Source organism: Acaromyces ingoldii (assembly GCF_003144295.1).
Source record: "Acaromyces ingoldii strain MCA 4198 unplaced genomic scaffold FA10scaffold_6, whole genome shotgun sequence".
Classification (NCBI taxonomy): domain Eukaryota; kingdom Fungi; phylum Basidiomycota; class Exobasidiomycetes; order Exobasidiales; family Cryptobasidiaceae; genus Acaromyces; species Acaromyces ingoldii.
Genome location: NW_020290252.1, coordinates 359200 through 375656, shown reverse-complemented (window position 1 = coordinate 375656; position 16457 = coordinate 359200). Strand labels below are relative to the sequence as shown.

The following is a 16457-nucleotide window of genomic DNA, read 5'->3' as shown; positions in this document are numbered from 1 at the left end:
AGAGTACGTCGGGGCTTGGGGCTAAAGCAGTATTTTCCTCTCCGCCGACCGAGTAAAAGTAAGAAGCGGTTAGTCCACCCTCGGTCTGCTGAGTACTGTGGGGCTTCGTCAAGGGGCAAGATGACCGGACGGCTTCAATGGCGCACTGTGCAGTGCACAGAGCCCCGACTGTGATTTGAGTTAGGCCAAAACGCCCTCACGCGTGGTTCATGTCAAGCTGATTTTCTAACGTTGCACTGTCGACTCCCTTCTAGAAGCTAGCTCTACATTGACCCTGACACGAGCCTGCTCTTCTTCCTTGGTGTTAAGTCATGCCGAACAACATACTTGTCAGGGTATTTTGTCTTTCTTCTTGGTCCACTTAGCCCAAAATCCCTTGCGTCGAGAGCCTTCGCTGTCCGATGCCTTTCCCTTGCCCTTTTTCGATTTGGCTAAAAGAGGCTCGGCCTCGTCGTCGGAAGCTTTTCCTTTGCACTTGCTTCCTTTTTGTTGGTTAGTGCGGTGCTGGTCATCTTCACTGTCCGATTCTTCTCCTCCTCCTGTCTTTTGCGACTCCACCCACTGCTCCTTCCATACACGAACACGTTCCCTCGCAAGCTCCTCTTCTCTTTCGGCTGCCTGCAATTTAGCTTCGCGAATCGATTGCTCTTCTCTAAATTTCTGTGAGCTATTGGCAGAGGAAGAAGTAGACTGAGTCTAGAGGCCCATCTTACCGTTGCTCATCAGTACTTTCAACTGATGCTCCAAATTTGACTGAGTTCCTAGCACCTTGGAATTCCCAGATCTTGACGTTCCAATCCCAAAACAACCTGAGGCCTTCATCCGGCCAGTGGCTGCGTTCGTACTTGTCGCCAAATTGATTGATCCATTCCTCGTGGGCCCGGTCAGTGTCGGTCTGTACCTCACTGGAGCCCTGGTTCAGATAGGGTTGCATCCCGGGCGAGGTCGCTGACTCTCCCATCGAAATCAAATTCTCAAGGTCAGCGTCTCTATCTGGGCTAGTTGAACTGCTTCTTGAATGCATGGGCATGGCATATGTGGCGATCAATGCAAAGGTGAAGGAGAGGAGGACGAAAATGAGTGAACGCATGGTGGCAGAAGCGGGCGCTCTCATGGCGGGTAAGGCCCGTTCGAATGATGCAAAGTCGGTGACTGGTGGTCTCCTGAAGTGAGGAAGCGTCTTTTACACGAGAAGAAGGGCTGGAAAGGAAGGGATGAGGGTGTTTCGATTGGAGCTTGCTGTCCGAGGGACACTTGACTTTTGTAAGAAAAAAAAGACGTTTGCACATAGTCTGATTTCTCCTTTGCAGACAGAGTAGGTCGTGATATGGGGCTGAAGCCTTTTTTTTTCTTTATTCTCCGCCGACAGAATTAGAGTAAGAATTAGTCGGTCTAATCTCGGTCCGCTGAGCACTGTGGGGCTTCCTCAGGGGGCAAGATGACTGGACGGCTTCACTGGCGCACTGTGCAGTGCACAAAGCCCCGACAGTGATTTGAGTAAGGCCAAAACGCCCGCATGCGTGGTTTATGTCAAGCTGGTTTATCTAACATTGCACTGTCGACTCCCTTCAAGAAGCTAGCTCTACACTGACCCTGACACAAGCCTACGCTTCTTTGGTGTTAATTCATACCGAACAAGGAACTGGTCAGTCTGCCTTTTTTTTACGGTTCCACTTAGGCCACAATCCCTCGCGTCGAGTACCGTCGCTGTCCGATGTTTTTCCTTTGCCTTTCTTCGACTCAGTCGGAAGTTGCTCGGTCAAATCGTGTTCGGAAACCTTTCCCTTGCCCTCGTAACCATGCTTGCTGTGACCGAAATGCTCGGCGACCACACTGTCTTCTCCTTCTCCCAGGTCCTGTGTCTCCTTCCCTTTCATAAAAGCCAAAAGACGGTTTCTTGCGGCCACCACTTTCTCTGCGATATTCTCTAAGTCTTCGAGCTCTTTTTGGTTTTGTTCCCTAGCCATGCGGGACATCTGGCGGCGGTGATCGTATGAAGGTCGTTCATTCGGATCCATGGGTGGATAAGGGCTCGCCACCACAGACTCACGTAAAACCTCGAGTCCTTTCTCGAATGTTGCATGGGCTGTCTTGAGCGAACGGACCTTTTTCGACCAGTCCTCATGTAAGTTCCAGACTTCTTGCGACCAAGGTAAGTGCTCGTTCTCGATTTCAGGTCCTTTGCACAACTCTTCGATGTTGTATTTGTGCAAGAATGCAGCGACCGCTTGTTCATGCTTTTGACACTCTTCAATTTCTTGCACGGCTGGCCGGTCTTTCTGCCAATCCAAGTGCGCTGTGCCTTTTTCCGAGCTGGCTCCCCATTCCATGGCCATGGCAGACATGGCGAAGATGGCAAGAACGAAGAGACGGAAGGCGAGAAGTTTGGGTAAATGCATCGTGGGCAGATGAGCGTACTTTGACCTAAGGGCGGCTAATTGAAGCGAGGCAGAACCCTTTGAACCTTTTGAAGAAATCAGGAGTGCCGTTTGGAGCAGTGAGAGCTATCGGCGATTGAGTTCTGCTTGTTTGGGAGGCGTTTCTGGGTTGTTGCTTAACAGAGGGTAGCTTTATACCTCCCTTGTGTGAATAGAGGGTCGTGGGCTGAACTACAAGAGGCTGTGACATGGGGCTGAAGCCGGACACCGCTCTCCGAGCCAGAGATGGCGTAGGAGATTTCTTGTTCGGAACAACTTCGGCTGAGCGGCATGGGGCTTTCTGAAGGATGGCTTTTCGGACGCAGCAAACGTCCTACTGCATATCAAAGTCCAATAAATAAAGGGAGAGCGGCCATCGCACAGGTTCATGCGAAAGACGATTATATGGCTGGGCAATCGCCACGTGCCCAGTCATTGGAGTGAGAGAGGACAGAGTGAGCACAACGTTTACTGCGGTCGGTAGGCTCTGGCGTGGCAGATCGTGACGGCAATCATCCTGGGTGACGTCAACGTCTGGCTGTGGTCTGGTATGTCAAGAACTTCAAGCATACATGCTCTAGATTTCTAGCCCAGCAGACTGCGCCCGGTCAGCTAAGACTACTTTCGGCCAATAACAATGGCCACACCTCTGGAAATTATCAATGGTAAGGAGACTAATTTCATGCCGACTCGGAGAGGCTCTCTACGGCTTTCTTCCTTTAAGGATCTTTCTCCAACGAGAGCTATCACTGCCTGATCCCTTTCCTTTGCCCCTTTCTGCCTTCGATGTGCCCAAAAGAGGCTGCGATAAGTCAAAGTCTTGAGTGATGTCTCCTGTGTCATTGTGTGCTCCTGATCCGTGGCCGTGACGTTCGGCGACTTCATCGTCGGATTCACGTTCTTCGTTTGCCGTGATCCGAGTCTTGCTCAACTTCTCAATCCAATCTACTGCGGCTGCCTCCCCTCCCTCTGAGCTCTGAGTCCCATGTGCCTTCTTCCATCCCCCCACCCAAGCGAGAAGACTTGCTCTCATATGCGCCTCTTCTCTTGCAAACGCGGCTGCATTCTCGACCATTCCTTTTAATTTCGATTCCCGCTGGACATCTTTGCGCGATTTGGTGTTAGGATCGTATTCTCCATGTGGAGCTCGCTCTAAATTTCCTCTCCCCGCAGCCTTCTCCTTTGCGATTCTATCTTTTGCTTCGTGGATCGCGACGATGTGATGCCATTCAACCGAATCCCACACATCTTTGAGTGTAGAAGCCGTATGAAACCACTTCTTAAATAGCTTCTGGCCTTCCTCCGGCCATTTCTCGCGCTCACTTTCCGTGCCGAAAAGTTCACACCACTGAAGGACGGTGTCCCCGTAGTCAAGGGCTGGCACATTGTGAGGCCGCGAAGAGTCTCCTTCCTCTTGCGTGGTTGACGGGCTTCCGTGCCAAGTCAAATCCGCAAAGTCTGCAGCGCTACCTGACTCTCCCCCTTCCATGGCCGTGGTGGTTGTGGCAAGCATGGCAAGGGCAAAGAGATGGAGGAGGAAGATCCTGGCTAAACGCATCGTGAGAAGAAACGCACGCTTCGACTAGAAGACGACCGAATGATGCGAGATGGGTGCCGGTGGTCTATCTGATAAGTGAGTCACTTGAACCCGAGATTTTCGCTTGAATGGGTGAAGAACTGAAGACTAAGGGTACTGACCTCTGCTGTCGGCGAGATGTATGGATCGCTGCTGAGATAGAGGCCCCATATATAACTTCATATCTCCGTTGCAAGGGCAATGAGTCTTGGGACATCACGTCAGAAGGCTGACTCTGTGGATACCAGAGAAGCTACTTCGAGCACGGGCTAGAGTGCCGGAGTAGGAATCTCTCGGTCTAAACTCGTTTGATGGAGCGCCATGACCTTGCCGAGAATCATTTCGAGCGAGAATGCCGCGAGCCTGCACCACTACTTGCTCATCTGTCAAACGGCATGGTTCTCTTCTGAAAAACGTGGACACCTCCTGCTTCTGCCTTGTCCGTATAGCATGGGCCTATAGTCCACAATCGACAATAAATTTCCCCTTGACTGCGGTCGAAAGCAATCCATCATATCACAACAAATTCTTTCGATGTTTTTGTGCTTTGTCGTGAACTCCGAGTGCGACTCGCCGCTACTCGCTTCAGTCGACGCTACTCGCTCTCTCTTTCCGGTCCGAGGACCACAGTCACAAAGCCGAGGACTGTAGAGTGCCCCGCGCTGAGGCGTTTGAGGTGATAACATTCGTTGCCTATAAGGACCTTCTCTACACACACAGTATCAGAACGCAGTCTTACTATGACACCAACTTAGCTTCCCTATTGCTCATGCCTCATCTTCATTGCTCTCGCGTTCCTCTTGGAGCTCGCTTTGATAGCCCTTTGGGACTGCTGCCTCGAGTTCACGCTCTATTTCAGCGAGACGAGCCAGCAGCTCCTTGTTGCCTTCTTGCACTCTATCGGGGTAGGTACCCTTGAAGTATGGGCTCGTGATTGTCGGAGGCTCCAGCAGTTTCTTTGAACGAGGTCGGTCCACATTGTAAGCTTCTCGCCCAGCATATAAACTTTCCACACCCCTTTGCGCCTTCTCGCCATCTTTGATTGCTTCACAGCAGGCGAGCCACGCCTTGTACTTTTTCTGGGCCTCCGGTGGCCAGGTATCCACTTCGGTTTCCGAGATCTTGCTCCACTTGGACTCATTGCCGTCAGGAGAGGAGCCTTCCTCCTTTTGCATAGCCGTGGCAGAAGCAGCGAGGAGTGCGAAGGTAATGAGTAAGGCTTTCGAAGACTTCATCTTGACCGTGATATTTCGGTGCAAGGACGTAAGTTCTTTCGTGGGGCCGACGCCTCTTTTTGATGGAGGGATGTTGACACCAAGAAATGTCTCTATACGAAGAGAGGGCCGCTGTCAGAAGAGCTCTGCTGAGAGGAGATTCAAGGAAAGACACCTTTATATATATCTTTGAGTTGTCGTTGGGACTAGAGAGAACAGGGCTGAGTCTTGAGGCTGTGGATGTGGTGCTCCGGCCATCCTGGCCATCGCCGCCGTCTTTGAAGACAACACACATCTGAGGTGTTGTTGTTCACCTTTTTCAGCGTTTGCCCGCATCGCCGGAGCCCAGCTTGTAAGGCAGCTGGAGCACCTCCGATTCTAAACACGCAGGCCCACACAAGGCCGCGCGACTCCATCGACCGATTTGGACCGAGGAGGGTCATATGCTTTGTTTGTTTCATGACATCAATATCTCTTGTACAAAGCACGTCTTTTACATTTGCATACTCGCGATGCTACGCGCCCGCTGCAGCCGCCGAGGGCCGTTTCTGTTCTCAACTCGGTTCTGCTCGCCAATCGTTGTCGTCATCGCAGTTGCTCGAGCGGTTCTTTCGCCGTCGTCCTCGTCGTCATCTTCACTCTCCTGGAATGCAAGACGTCGTCTCGCCTTGCTCTTGAATCCGGTTTGGCTTTCATCTGGCTGAACTACAGCCCTTCCTTTTCTCTTCAAGATTTTCTGCTCAACGATTTGACGAAACCTCCCCTTAGGATGCTGTCCTGCAGAGACATATGATTGGATTAGAGCTCCTACAGAATTGAGATCCTTTTGAGCTTCTTTAAGCTCGTCGTTAAGCTTCAACACTGCTAGAAGAGGAAATAAGAATCAGTCGATTTTGTCCATTTCTGACGCTCGATCTCCTTCTCTGAAGGTCATGCACACCACCATGTAGGAGCTTACCTGGGCCAGCATCACCAGTCTTCCTCAATCTGTTGAGCTCGTGTTCCAAGATGAGGATCTTCCGGTGCCGAGTGATCCATGGGCTCCACCATGCTCTGGCATCAGAGGGCCACTTCCCGCGCTCGATGTCGGACACCGTGCTCCAGTCAAAGGTAGAGCCGTCGGAAGGTGTGTCTCCCCTCTTGTCCAAAGCGGTAGCAAAGGTAGCGAAGATTACGATGGAAAAAAGCAAGACTTTGAGAAACCTCATCTTGGTCGAGGAGTGGTGCTGCAGGACGTAGATGGAAGCGCCTCGGGAACACTGATTGCAGAAGCGTTCTGGGGCGAAGAGACACAACCAAACGAGCTCTGTCTCGTGCAGAGTCCAGAAGGCTCCTATATATAGCTTGACATCCCCTCGCTGGAGCAGCAAGGAAAAGAGGGCCAAGCCCCGCTGAGCCCAGATGTTGTGATGCTGGCCGGTCCTCTGGCCTATCTCTCCCCGAGAAGCACTGATTCTGGAGTGGGGCTGACCTGTTACATTTCTGTTGAATTTTTCCTAAGCGGCGGGGCGACTGGGCTTACAGCCGGACGGATTTCAGTCCAGATTAGGCAAGCAACGGTATGCACAGGAAGAAATCGACCGACACGGACCGAAACGGGCCGTATGTCCTATTCTGTCCTGACAACAGCATCTCTTGACAACTTCTCCTGCAAGTAGTAGTAAATATACACACAGCGGCAAGACTGCCATCACCGCCGCCTACGCCCGGCACGGTACTCGCTCTGTTTCAGCTCGTTTTCGGCTCTCTTCCTCGCCCCCTTTCGAGATCTCCGTCTTGCTTTCCACGTTGTCCGTGCTTGAGCTGTCATGCTCTCAGCCATTTCGTCGCCATCTTCACTCTCCTCCAAGATGGTTTTCAGAATCTCCATTTGGTTCTTCGCCGCTTTTGCGCGCTTCTTGGCTTGGCGTTGTTCCCATACCTCTTGCCTGTCTTGTCTCACCTTTTGCAGCATGGCCAATTCCTCTTTCACCATCAGCGCGCTGCCACTGCCCTCCTTTATTTTGAGAGCATGGAGCTTCTTCAGAGCGCAATCGTAAGCGTCCGGGTCGCCCGTCCTTATCGCATCATCGTACTGTTCCTCGAGCTTGGTCAACCTTTTAAGATGACGTTCCTGGCCCTCGATCATGCTTTGCAATTCCTCTCCACTGAGCTTAACGAGCTGTGGATAAAGTGATGACACACCTGCACGTCCGGTACTTGTCCCCGTCACGATTTTGTGGGGAGCGTGAGATCCTGAGCCTTCTCCTGCCTCCATGGCCAGTTCGATGGCTGCATTCATGCCTGCTGCTGGTGCAACGAGCATCGTGATGGCGACGAGCGAAAGCAGGAGCAGGTCCAAGAGCTGGGGAGGGTACATTGTATTTGGCATAGTCTTGTCGACCTGGATGGCAAAGAGCAATGATAGTTTTGGTGGTGGTCTTCCCTCCGAAAAGATTCTTCTGCTGGGGTGAAAGAACGGTCTTTGACTTGGTTGAGAGGAGGAAAGAAGCAGCGAGAAGCATTCGGAGGCTGAAGCTCGATTTATATGGCATGGAGACTTCCCCCTGGTTCGAGGTATGACCGTCGGGGTTGGTTCGCGAGGGCTGCGAATTGCACCATCCTTCTCTTGTCCGGAAAGGGCTTCAGGTGTTTGTCCGCGCCCGGACCGACCGACACCGAAGATGCGATTGGCTGCGTGCGAACTGTGAGAAATGCCGACGTGCTGAGCAGGCGTCCCGCGCGACGGTCAGCACCGGTCAAACCTGTGCGGCCAAAGGCCATGTTCGGCTTACAGGCAAGCAAGTCTCGGCAGTGTGAATGTCCCCTCGCGCGGCGGGCACCGTGTGGGTCTCAGAGTGGGTGCAGAGTGGGTCTTAGAGTGGGTCTCCGAGTAGGTCCAGAGTGAGTCTTAGAGTAAGTTTCAGCCTGAGTGAGCTCTTCCGGACAAGGCAGGCTCCCTAGCCCGATGTCTTTTCGCTCAATCGGGATAAACAAAGGCAGGCTATGCACTATGCAGAGCGAGCTGGAACGGCTTGAGCGGCCCAAAGGCACACGCACACGTGCCCACCGATACTCGATGAGCGAGGGCAGAGAACAAGCGACGACGGCAGTCGCTTCCCGATACCGGCATCACCGCCGTCACAGGATTGGGAAACGGACAAGGCCGTCTCAAAGACACACTCGGCTACTTTTTTTACTTCAACTGTCACAGAGGTCAGGATTCTACACGGTATGCTTTTGGAGGCGCATTTCTATTCCTTGACTATCTATCTCTGTCTTTCGCTTCCCCCCTTCTCGTTTTCAGCAATGTGCTTCCTCTTTCGAGTTCTCTCCAAGATACTTTCTAATCTGCTAGCTTCATTTCGCACCCTATGGCCTGCCTCCCGGATTTTTGTGATCACCTTCTCAAGATCTTTTATCCGCTTCTCGTAATCGATGTGTATGGGCATGATCGCTTCGTAGTCGGCGAGAGCGAGGCGTAAATCTTTATGTGCATCTGAATAGCCGGGCGGAAAGTAATTTTCCGGCCAGTATTCGTGAGGCAAGTAATCGCGCAACGAGTTCAGCTCATCGTGCAGAACTCCAGCAGCAGTGGCATAGATAAAGCTCAGTTTATCTTTGACTAAAGCGTGCTTGTAGCGATCTGTTCGAACAACTTCTTCGACCTGGTTCGCCGCGTTTTCAAAGTCTTGTGATAATTTCAACAGACTGTTGCGAACTTCGACATGCTTTTCTCCGTGATGGTCGACCTCTCCGTTTGCCATCTCGTTGGAAAGGGGCTGCTCTTCATCATTCCGGCTTGTCGACGAGAGTCCCTTTCCTTTGTCCATGGCCTTGACGTACAAGGTGACGAGAAGGAATATGAGCAGTAGATGAGGGAGTCGCATAGTCCAGAAAAGCACCTGAGGTGAGTAATCAATTTGTTCTTCTGGGGAGGGGCTCTGTGTTCGACCCATTAAGCTCATCTTTCATACCAGGGTGGCTATATTAAGCTGTGCAGGACCTCAGTGCACTCCAGAGCGAATACGCTGTGTTTGCTGTGTTGCTTGAGCTTTTCAAGTGCTGCTTCACCCCGTATTGCGTGATTGAGCACGATAGCCACGCACGGCGCAGACGCCGAGCCGAAGGAGAGCCCCGGAGGCGCGCGCCCATTCTCGCTGAAGACACCCCTCTATAATTCGCGCTCTTTTTCCGTGTTTTGAAACGACAATGAACACTCATCAGCCATGTTGCCCTCACTGCAAAGCATCGCTCCCAGCCAAATATAAGAGCCTTTACTCATTCAGGGCTACGCAGAACACGCCACACCAATGTATTTATTTGCCATCAAGATTCATTTGATTTTAGAGACATTCATGCCTCCCATTCAGTCTCTGCCTCTCGCTTTCGCCCTATATTCAGTCCTCCCCACGGCTCTTAATGACTACTTTCGCCCAAATTAGTCTTCCCTCGTCTTCGCCGATGATCTTTCCTTTCCCTCGCTTTTCCCAAATTTGCTTCCCTTCCTGTTGAGCCTTTCTGCTGTATTTTGTGCTTCAATCGCGCGATGATCTTCTCCAAGTCTTCTTGCATCTCGCGAAAGGCTTTGGACCTAGAGGATAAGTTCTTTAGATTGTCGGCCAATTCCATTAACAGCTCGAACGATCCGTCTTCCTCAAAGCCCATTAGGCGCCTGCCCCATAGATCAGTAGTCAACGAGCGAACAGCTTCCTCTAGCTCCAGCTTTCGTCCCTCGAGCTCCATCTTGTCATCACGAGACCATTTAAGAAGCTCCTCGAGCTCATCTGCCACTGATTTCAGTCCAACTGCAGTCTCGGGTTCGTGAACATGTTCTTCATGTGGACTCTCTTCGCATTGGTTGAGATTCAGGTTCGCAATGCTCCTAAGGAGGTCTTCCTGTTCGTCACGTTGTGAGGACGAACTTAGTTTTCGTCTTTTCATTGCCTCGACCGAGATGGCGACGAGTAGGAAGGTGAGCAGTAGGTTGGTGAACCGCATTGTCGTGAAGTTCCTTCCAAGGTGAAGGAGAGGTAGTGATTTTGCTTGATGAAGGGGGGGCGCGCTGCTCTCAGTCAAGTCTATGATCTTTTATAAGTTTAGTACAGTACATTGACTGCGATAGGCTGTCTGAAACCTCTGTGGTGTCCTCTGCCTCGAATGCTCCGTCCCTTACCTCGTACGCAGCGCCAGAAAGCATCGTTTCACCCCGTATTGCGTGATGCAGCACGAAAAGCCTCACGGCGCAGACGCCGAGCCGATGCAGTACCGACATTACTCGAGGCGCGCATCCATTCTCACTGAATTCAACCCTTTGCCCTCTAAAGTGTTTCTGTGTTTTGATACCAAGCATGACAGCTCATCGGCCATGCTGTGTCTACCGCAAAGCATCACCCCTTAGCCAATGGTAAGTGCATGCTTCACTGGCCTTCTTCCCCAGCGCGCCAATTCGACAGCTTTGCATGTGAGGGCGGGGATGTTTCCATATGGTAGAGACGACGCTCCGACGTCAATCAGAACTGGTTTTTTGACGAAGAGAAACCATGCTGTTTTGAATTTACTTGTCGCGAGCTTTATTGCGTAGTAGTTGCTGCTTCAGGCTGTTCAAATCACAGGGCCCTCTGAACCAAGCGCGCTTCTTGCTGTGTTGTTTACGCTTTGAAGCGCTGTTTGGCCCTGAATTGCGTGATTGAGCAGAACAGCTTCTCACGGAGCAGCTCCGAGCCGAAGGAGGGCCGATGCACCCCCAGACACGTACCCACACTCACTGAAGAGAATTCCTTACTCTCGCACTCTTTCCTCGTCAAAAAAAAAATAACACTGCACCTCCGGCGCGTTGATTCACTGCAAAAATCCACTCCCAGCCAATTGCAACGGCTGGTGAAGCAGGATCTTTTCTCTCTAGAGCGACAAGTCGACAAGTTTGCGTACGGTGTGATGGCAGAGAGGCCAGGTAGACCTGTTCCATTGCCCTGAGTGACAGGTCCTGATTCTCAACAACGTAGGGAACTTTAGAATTTTGATCTTTGACTCTCATACAGAAGACATCACAACATTTCACTTGATAAAACCTTCATGACGCATTCGATTTCGACGACGCCAGCCTTTCTTGTCTGGTTCTATCCTTTTCGCTTTCGGCCAGCTTACGAGTTGCTCTGATCTCTCCTACTTCGCTTGCCGTCCTTCTTGGGCCCGCTTGTGTTTATCGGCTATACTTCTCAGTTGTTGTATTGTTTTCTCCAGTACGTTTTTCAGGTCCTGCAACGTTTTGCCTTTCAATATTGTTTCCTCAAAAACGTCGAGTACACTTTCCAGCTTCCCCAGTGATTCGTCGCTCGATGAGTGCTGCAGATTTGAGTCCAAAATGAGGCCTTCAATGAAAGCCCTATGGCGCGCTCCTGTGTTCGTTCTCTCGAGATTGTCATGCTCGTTGAGTAGAGCTTGGAGCACGTCTGCCCAGTGAGTTGCTCGAGAGGCGAGGTCCTCTTTCACAGTCTGATGGTGATCTGCATGGTCTCGGTGACGGCTAGATTCAACTCTTGCCTTATCGTTCGAAGGAGGCTCCTCTTCGCCATTCCCATGTGACGATGAGATTCCTTTTCCTTTGTCCATGGCCTTGGCGGACATGGTGAGGAGGAGGAAGACCAGCAGAAGATGAGGGAGTCTCATGGTGAAAGAGGAATCCTTCAGGTGTGGAAGGTGTGGAAGAAAAATGATTCTTGGGGGAGAGCGTTGTGTCCGACCCGTTGAAACTATCTCTTATAGCGTGTTGGCTGTTTAGGCCTCAGTGCCCTTAAAATCAGATACGCTGCATCTTGCTGTGTTGTTCAACGCTTTGTAGTGCTGTTTCGTCCTGCATTGCGTGATTGTATGCGAGCCCCGCACGGCGCACACGCCGAGCCGAAGGAGGACAGACGCCCCCCGAGGCGCGCGCCCATCCTCACCGAGAACACCCCTCATCAATCTCACACTCTCTTCAGTGTTTATCAACTAAAGTGACTGCTCCACGGGTGTGTTGTCTTCACTTCAAAGAAACACTCATGGCCAATTGGAAGGGCTGCTCCACCGGCAGTCTGCTCCAGCGCAAGGGCTTAGCAGCTTTGTACACGAAGGGTGAGAGGCTAAGCAGACTGATCCCACTGTCATCAGGTCTTCATTCGCAACAACGTTGAAACCCTTAAATGATTCATGCTGGACATATCACAACGATTTTTGATCGTTTAGAAAAAGCGATTGATTTCGACGACAGTCATCCTTCCCATCTGGTCTGCTCTTTGTTGATTTCGGTGACTTCTACAAACTCCCCTGAATCGCTAAGGAGATTCGCTTCCTTCATGAGCCTGCGTGCTTCGACCAGCTGGGTTCTTCAATCGGTGAATCAGCCCCTCGATGACGTCTTGCACTTCCGCAAAGTTTCGGCCTTGTGAAGAGGCTATACGGAAGTTATCGATCTCAACTCGCAAGTCTCGAAGTAAGCGCAACCTAAGTAAGTGAGCATCGTTTGGTGAGACGTGGAGTAGTGCGGCGTGAATGCCTACTCTTTGAGTGGCCTCACGGGCCGCTTCATAGGCTGCTTGCTCTTGACGATTGTATTTCTCTAATTCTGCTTCGAATTCGGCTACCAAGGAAGTCGGAGAAGGCACGGAATCCACATCTACGGTCTGATGGCGATCTACAGTCTGATGGCGATCTACAGTCGCATGGTGGTTTACAGTCTGATGGCGATCTACAGTCGCATGGTGGTTTACAGTCTGATGGTGATCTGAATGCTCTGCACGATTGTTGACCTTTAGATTCGCCATTTCATTCGAAAGTGATCCTTCTCCGTTGTCCAGGTGCGCCGACGAGCTTGCGTGTCTTCCGTCCATGGCGTTGGCCGAGAAGGCCACGATGAGGAATGTGAGCAGTACGTGAGTGATTCGCATCGTTGAAGAGGCTCCAGCGCGAAGAAGAGGTGGTTTCTGATGAAGGGGGAAGACATTTGTCTCAGTCAAATTGACCCAAGCTTTTATTGCGGTGTGGCTGTATCAGACTTTTCAAAGCCGCAGAAACCTCTGAGTCAAAAACGGTCCTTGCTGTGTCGTTATTACTCAAGCGCTGCTTCGCCCCGTGCTGCGTAATTGTAGCCCCTCACATATCAGATGGCGAGCTGGTGGAGGACCTATGCCCCACACCTGCTAGTGCGCCGCCTTCCTCACTGAAAAAGGGCTGTGCTGTTACTCTTGCCTCTGCCTTTTATTTTCGTTGCCAAAAACATTGGACTCCGCTTTAGGCGTTTTGACATTTCTACTTTTGACGCCTCACTCCACGCCGCCTTCCGTTCCACCTTTCCCTTTCGTCTCGCCTTTCCTTTTCGTCTCGCCTTTGTCAAGGCTTGTACAGTACAGCTGTGAGAAAGACGATGCGCTTGTGGTGGCCTTGATCTTTCTGACGAGGCTGTCCCGTCTTCACTTCATCCTCTCGAATACTTCAAAGACTGGCTATATTCAGAGGAATAGTCACGCCTACTTCAAGTGTTCAGCTCCCCGAGTAGATTGGGGCAAGGTGTTCAACTCTGAATGTGCTCAGAGCGCGAAGAGGAAAGCGGTTCTTCTTCCATAGCTGTAGGCTAGTATCACCTCCTCCTGTCCAACCACCACGGCCGCTCCGCCGCTTCCTTCATCCGCTCTTCGTTCACGACGCCGTCACACAGACCTGTCTCAACGCTCTGTACGCGACTTAATGTCTCCTCTCCATCCTTGGAATCTTAGATACCGCACAATGCTTCGCCGCCGCGGACACAAAAGTCGTAGTGGTGTAACAATGATAGCTCTCTAATTACTCTAAGAAACTCAACTACGGAAAACTTTTTTTGTGGGTTTTTTAGAGAGGAGGGAGGGAGGAGGGAGGGAGGAGGGGCTGTTCTTGCTCGCATGTTCAACCCAATCCCGTACGAGTTGTCTCGCCCCGCATTGCGTGATCACTTCAGCACAACAGCCCCTCAGGGCTAGGACGCTGAACCGATACGGGACCGATACTCGTTCTAACCCGGAACGCTCAGAAATTTCGCACGAGTCGATGGAATTGAGAAAGTGCTCGGCCAAACACGCGAAATTCTGTTGAAACAGTCGAGCACCAGCTTCTCTTCCAAGTCTTGTCATCTCCAGAACAGAACTTCTATACTCTGAGGAAGAGCAATGGCCCTTTCAGGCATCTAGTCTGGCTGGAGCATGGAAAAGGTAGGAAGGGAGACTCAGTTCTCAAAATGCTCGGAACATGGAATGACACAGCGTCATTTTTTCCTTGGATGTAAATTTCCGCTCCTCCTGAGTGCTCAGCCACTTCGCTCAATTTGCTGCCACTTAGAATAGCCTCAAAGCTCTGTACGTTAGTCATTCCCTCTCTTTTGATCCCTGAATCGTAGGTAATACACAATAGATTGCGTCGTCGAGACAGTAGCGTAGGGCTAAGGAGCTGCCCGTACAATACATTCAGCTTGTGAAACGTTTATTGCTCCCCTCCGCATGCTCATCTCTGTCTCCTTCTCGTTCTTGTGCGGGCCCTCCTGCGTCTGGCGACAGGCAATGCGGCCTTGACATCCTTGAGGAGATTCTTGATCATTTTCTTTTCTTTCGGAATTTTCTTCAGCCTACGCTTGGCTACTTCGTTCTTGTTATGTACCTCCAGTTGCTTTCGGATGAGGTGTTGGCTCCAGGGCTGCTTAACTATGATTTTTTCCAATCTCTCGTCTTCTCTTGAGGCGCGCGAAGATATCATCTTAAGGTGCCGCTCGTAATAGACGACCTTGGACAGCAGTGCCTTAAGCCAGGCCACTGGATTGTTTCGACTCTGTATGAAGTTGACTGTTCCTAAGGTCTCATGCCTTTCTTCCCCATCTACTTCCAGGCGTGAAGTCGATGCTTGGTCCTGACTCAGGACGGGTGGCATAGTGTCTCGTTCAGAATCATGTTGGTGATTTGCTAATTGACCCGTCACCTCCTCGGATTCGTGCCTGTCTTGGTGCCCAAACCGGCACTGGAGAAGGGAAAGATCTTCAATCACCTTATCAGTGAGAGGATCCCATCGATCCTTCTTCACAGCTATGACGACAGAAGATATGACGCCGATGACGGCGAGGGTGAATAGCGAACGAGCGATTCGCATCTTTCGAGTAGGATCTGAGTCTTGGAGGTGTAGAATGTGTTGTCTGTGAAGGCGCAGAGGACGCTGAAATCGGTAATTTATAGCGTACATAGGCTGTAGCAGGGTGGCGTTACCCCTACGAAAGCGCCCTCCGAAACAAAAACCATGTGTTTTGCTGTGCCACAGACGTCCGTACGAGCTGCCTCGCCCCGCATTGCGTGATTGCTTCAGCGCGATAGCCTCTCACGCCGAGAACGCCGAACCGAAAGAGCGCCGTTACCCGTTCTAACTCGGAGCGCTCGGCGGTTTGGTGGAGTAGTCGACAGAGTTGAGAAATTACTCCGCCAAACACGCGAATTCTAATGGAGCACTTGAGCACCCAGCTTCTCTTCCGAGTCCTGTTTTCTCCCAGAACAGATTCATCCTATTCTGAGGAAATAGCAATGACTCTTCAGACATCTAGAGTGGCTGGCGCATGAGAAGGGTAGAAAGGAGACTTCAATTCTAAAACTGCTCAAAACACGACGAGGCACAGCATCGTTTCTCCCTTGGAGGTAAGCATCCGCTCCTTTTGCCTTTTTTAGATAGCGCTCAGCCGCTTCGCTCAGCCGCTTCGCTCAATCCGCCGCCACTTAAATCATCTCAAGGCCTTTGAACTCTGAATCGTAGGTTCTACACAGTGAATCGCGCCGCTAAGACAGTAGCGTAGGGCTGGGGAGCTGCACGTACAATACATTCAGAGTTTCACACGTTTATTGCTCCCCTCTGCATCCTCGTCTCTGTCTCGTTCTCGTCCTTCATTTGGTCTCCTTGTATCGATCAGTACTCCTGTTCTGATGCTCGTCAGGATATCCTCGATCCTTTTCTTTTCATTCTCGATTTTTCTTTTCTTGGACCTAATTAGCAATAGAACGCGATGCGCCTGACGACGGTGTGAGTGTCCGTGCCTGCGACCTCGGGACGAGCGATCTCGGTGCACGGAAGGCCGGGTCCAAGAATTTTGGTTCCAAGGATGTCGGCCCTCAGGAGCTCGGTCCCAGGGAGGGTGGTCCGAGGGAGAGTGGTCCGAGGGGGGTCGGACCCAGGGAGGGTGTTCCGAAGGGGGTCGGACCCAGGGAGGGTGTTCCGAAGGGGGTCGGACCCAGGGAG

The 16457-nt window shown here is 51.5% G+C and overlaps 6 protein-coding genes across 6 annotated transcripts; all 6 read right to left on the bottom strand.

Moving 5' to 3' along the window:
• Nucleotides 1–330: 330 nt before the first annotated feature.
• On the bottom strand, nt 331–1114 carry FA10DRAFT_262248 (hypothetical protein; the record flags this gene model as incomplete). Its single annotated transcript, XM_025520109.1, has 2 exons — nt 331–667; nt 714–1114. 2 exons carry the CDS (start codon nt 1112–1114, stop codon nt 331–333), a joined length of 738 nt encoding a protein of 245 aa, XP_025374985.1.
• A 532-nt stretch (nt 1115–1646) lies between these two features.
• Nucleotides 1647–2399, bottom strand: FA10DRAFT_262247 (hypothetical protein; the record flags this gene model as incomplete). Its single annotated transcript, XM_025520108.1, has 2 exons — nt 1647–1915; nt 2051–2399. The coding sequence occupies 2 exons, from the start codon at nt 2397–2399 to the stop codon at nt 1647–1649; spliced, it is 618 nt and encodes a 205-aa protein (XP_025374984.1).
• A 2361-nt stretch (nt 2400–4760) lies between these two features.
• On the bottom strand, nt 4761–5228 carry FA10DRAFT_262246 (hypothetical protein; the record flags this gene model as incomplete). The annotated part of the gene is made up of 1 exon (XM_025520107.1): nt 4761–5228. One exon carries the CDS (start codon nt 5226–5228, stop codon nt 4761–4763), a length of 468 nt encoding a protein of 155 aa, XP_025374983.1.
• Nucleotides 5229–5700: 472 nt separating this feature from the next.
• On the bottom strand, nt 5701–6415 carry FA10DRAFT_262245 (hypothetical protein; the record flags this gene model as incomplete). The annotated part of the gene is made up of 2 exons (XM_025520106.1): nt 5701–5984; nt 6166–6415. 2 exons carry the CDS (start codon nt 6413–6415, stop codon nt 5701–5703), a joined length of 534 nt encoding a protein of 177 aa, XP_025374982.1.
• A 482-nt stretch (nt 6416–6897) lies between these two features.
• On the bottom strand, nt 6898–9019 carry FA10DRAFT_288497 (hypothetical protein; the record flags this gene model as incomplete). Its single annotated transcript, XM_025524208.1, has 2 exons — nt 6898–7590; nt 8591–9019. The coding sequence occupies 2 exons, from the start codon at nt 9017–9019 to the stop codon at nt 6898–6900; spliced, it is 1122 nt and encodes a 373-aa protein (XP_025374981.1).
• A 5589-nt stretch (nt 9020–14608) lies between these two features.
• On the bottom strand, nt 14609–15778 carry FA10DRAFT_269074 (hypothetical protein). Its single transcript, XM_025522601.1, has 2 exons — nt 15228–15778; nt 14609–15092 (listed from the first exon to the last, which is right to left on the bottom strand). Exons 1-2 carry the CDS (start codon nt 15327–15329, stop codon nt 14694–14696), a joined length of 501 nt encoding a protein of 166 aa, XP_025374980.1. The 5' UTR covers nt 15330–15778; the 3' UTR covers nt 14609–14693.
• Between the last annotated feature and the right edge of the window lie 679 nt (nt 15779–16457).

Excerpts from the sequence above, each read along its gene's own strand:
- FA10DRAFT_269074 (XM_025522601.1), bottom strand. The coding sequence starts at position 15,329 with ATGCGAATCGCTCGTTCGCTATTCACCCTCGCCGTCATCGGCGTCATA. Across the intron at positions 15,093-15,227 it reads GGGATCCTCTCACTGATAAG|GACCAAGCATCGACTTCACG; the intron begins GTGATTGAAGAT and ends GTCCTGAGTCAG.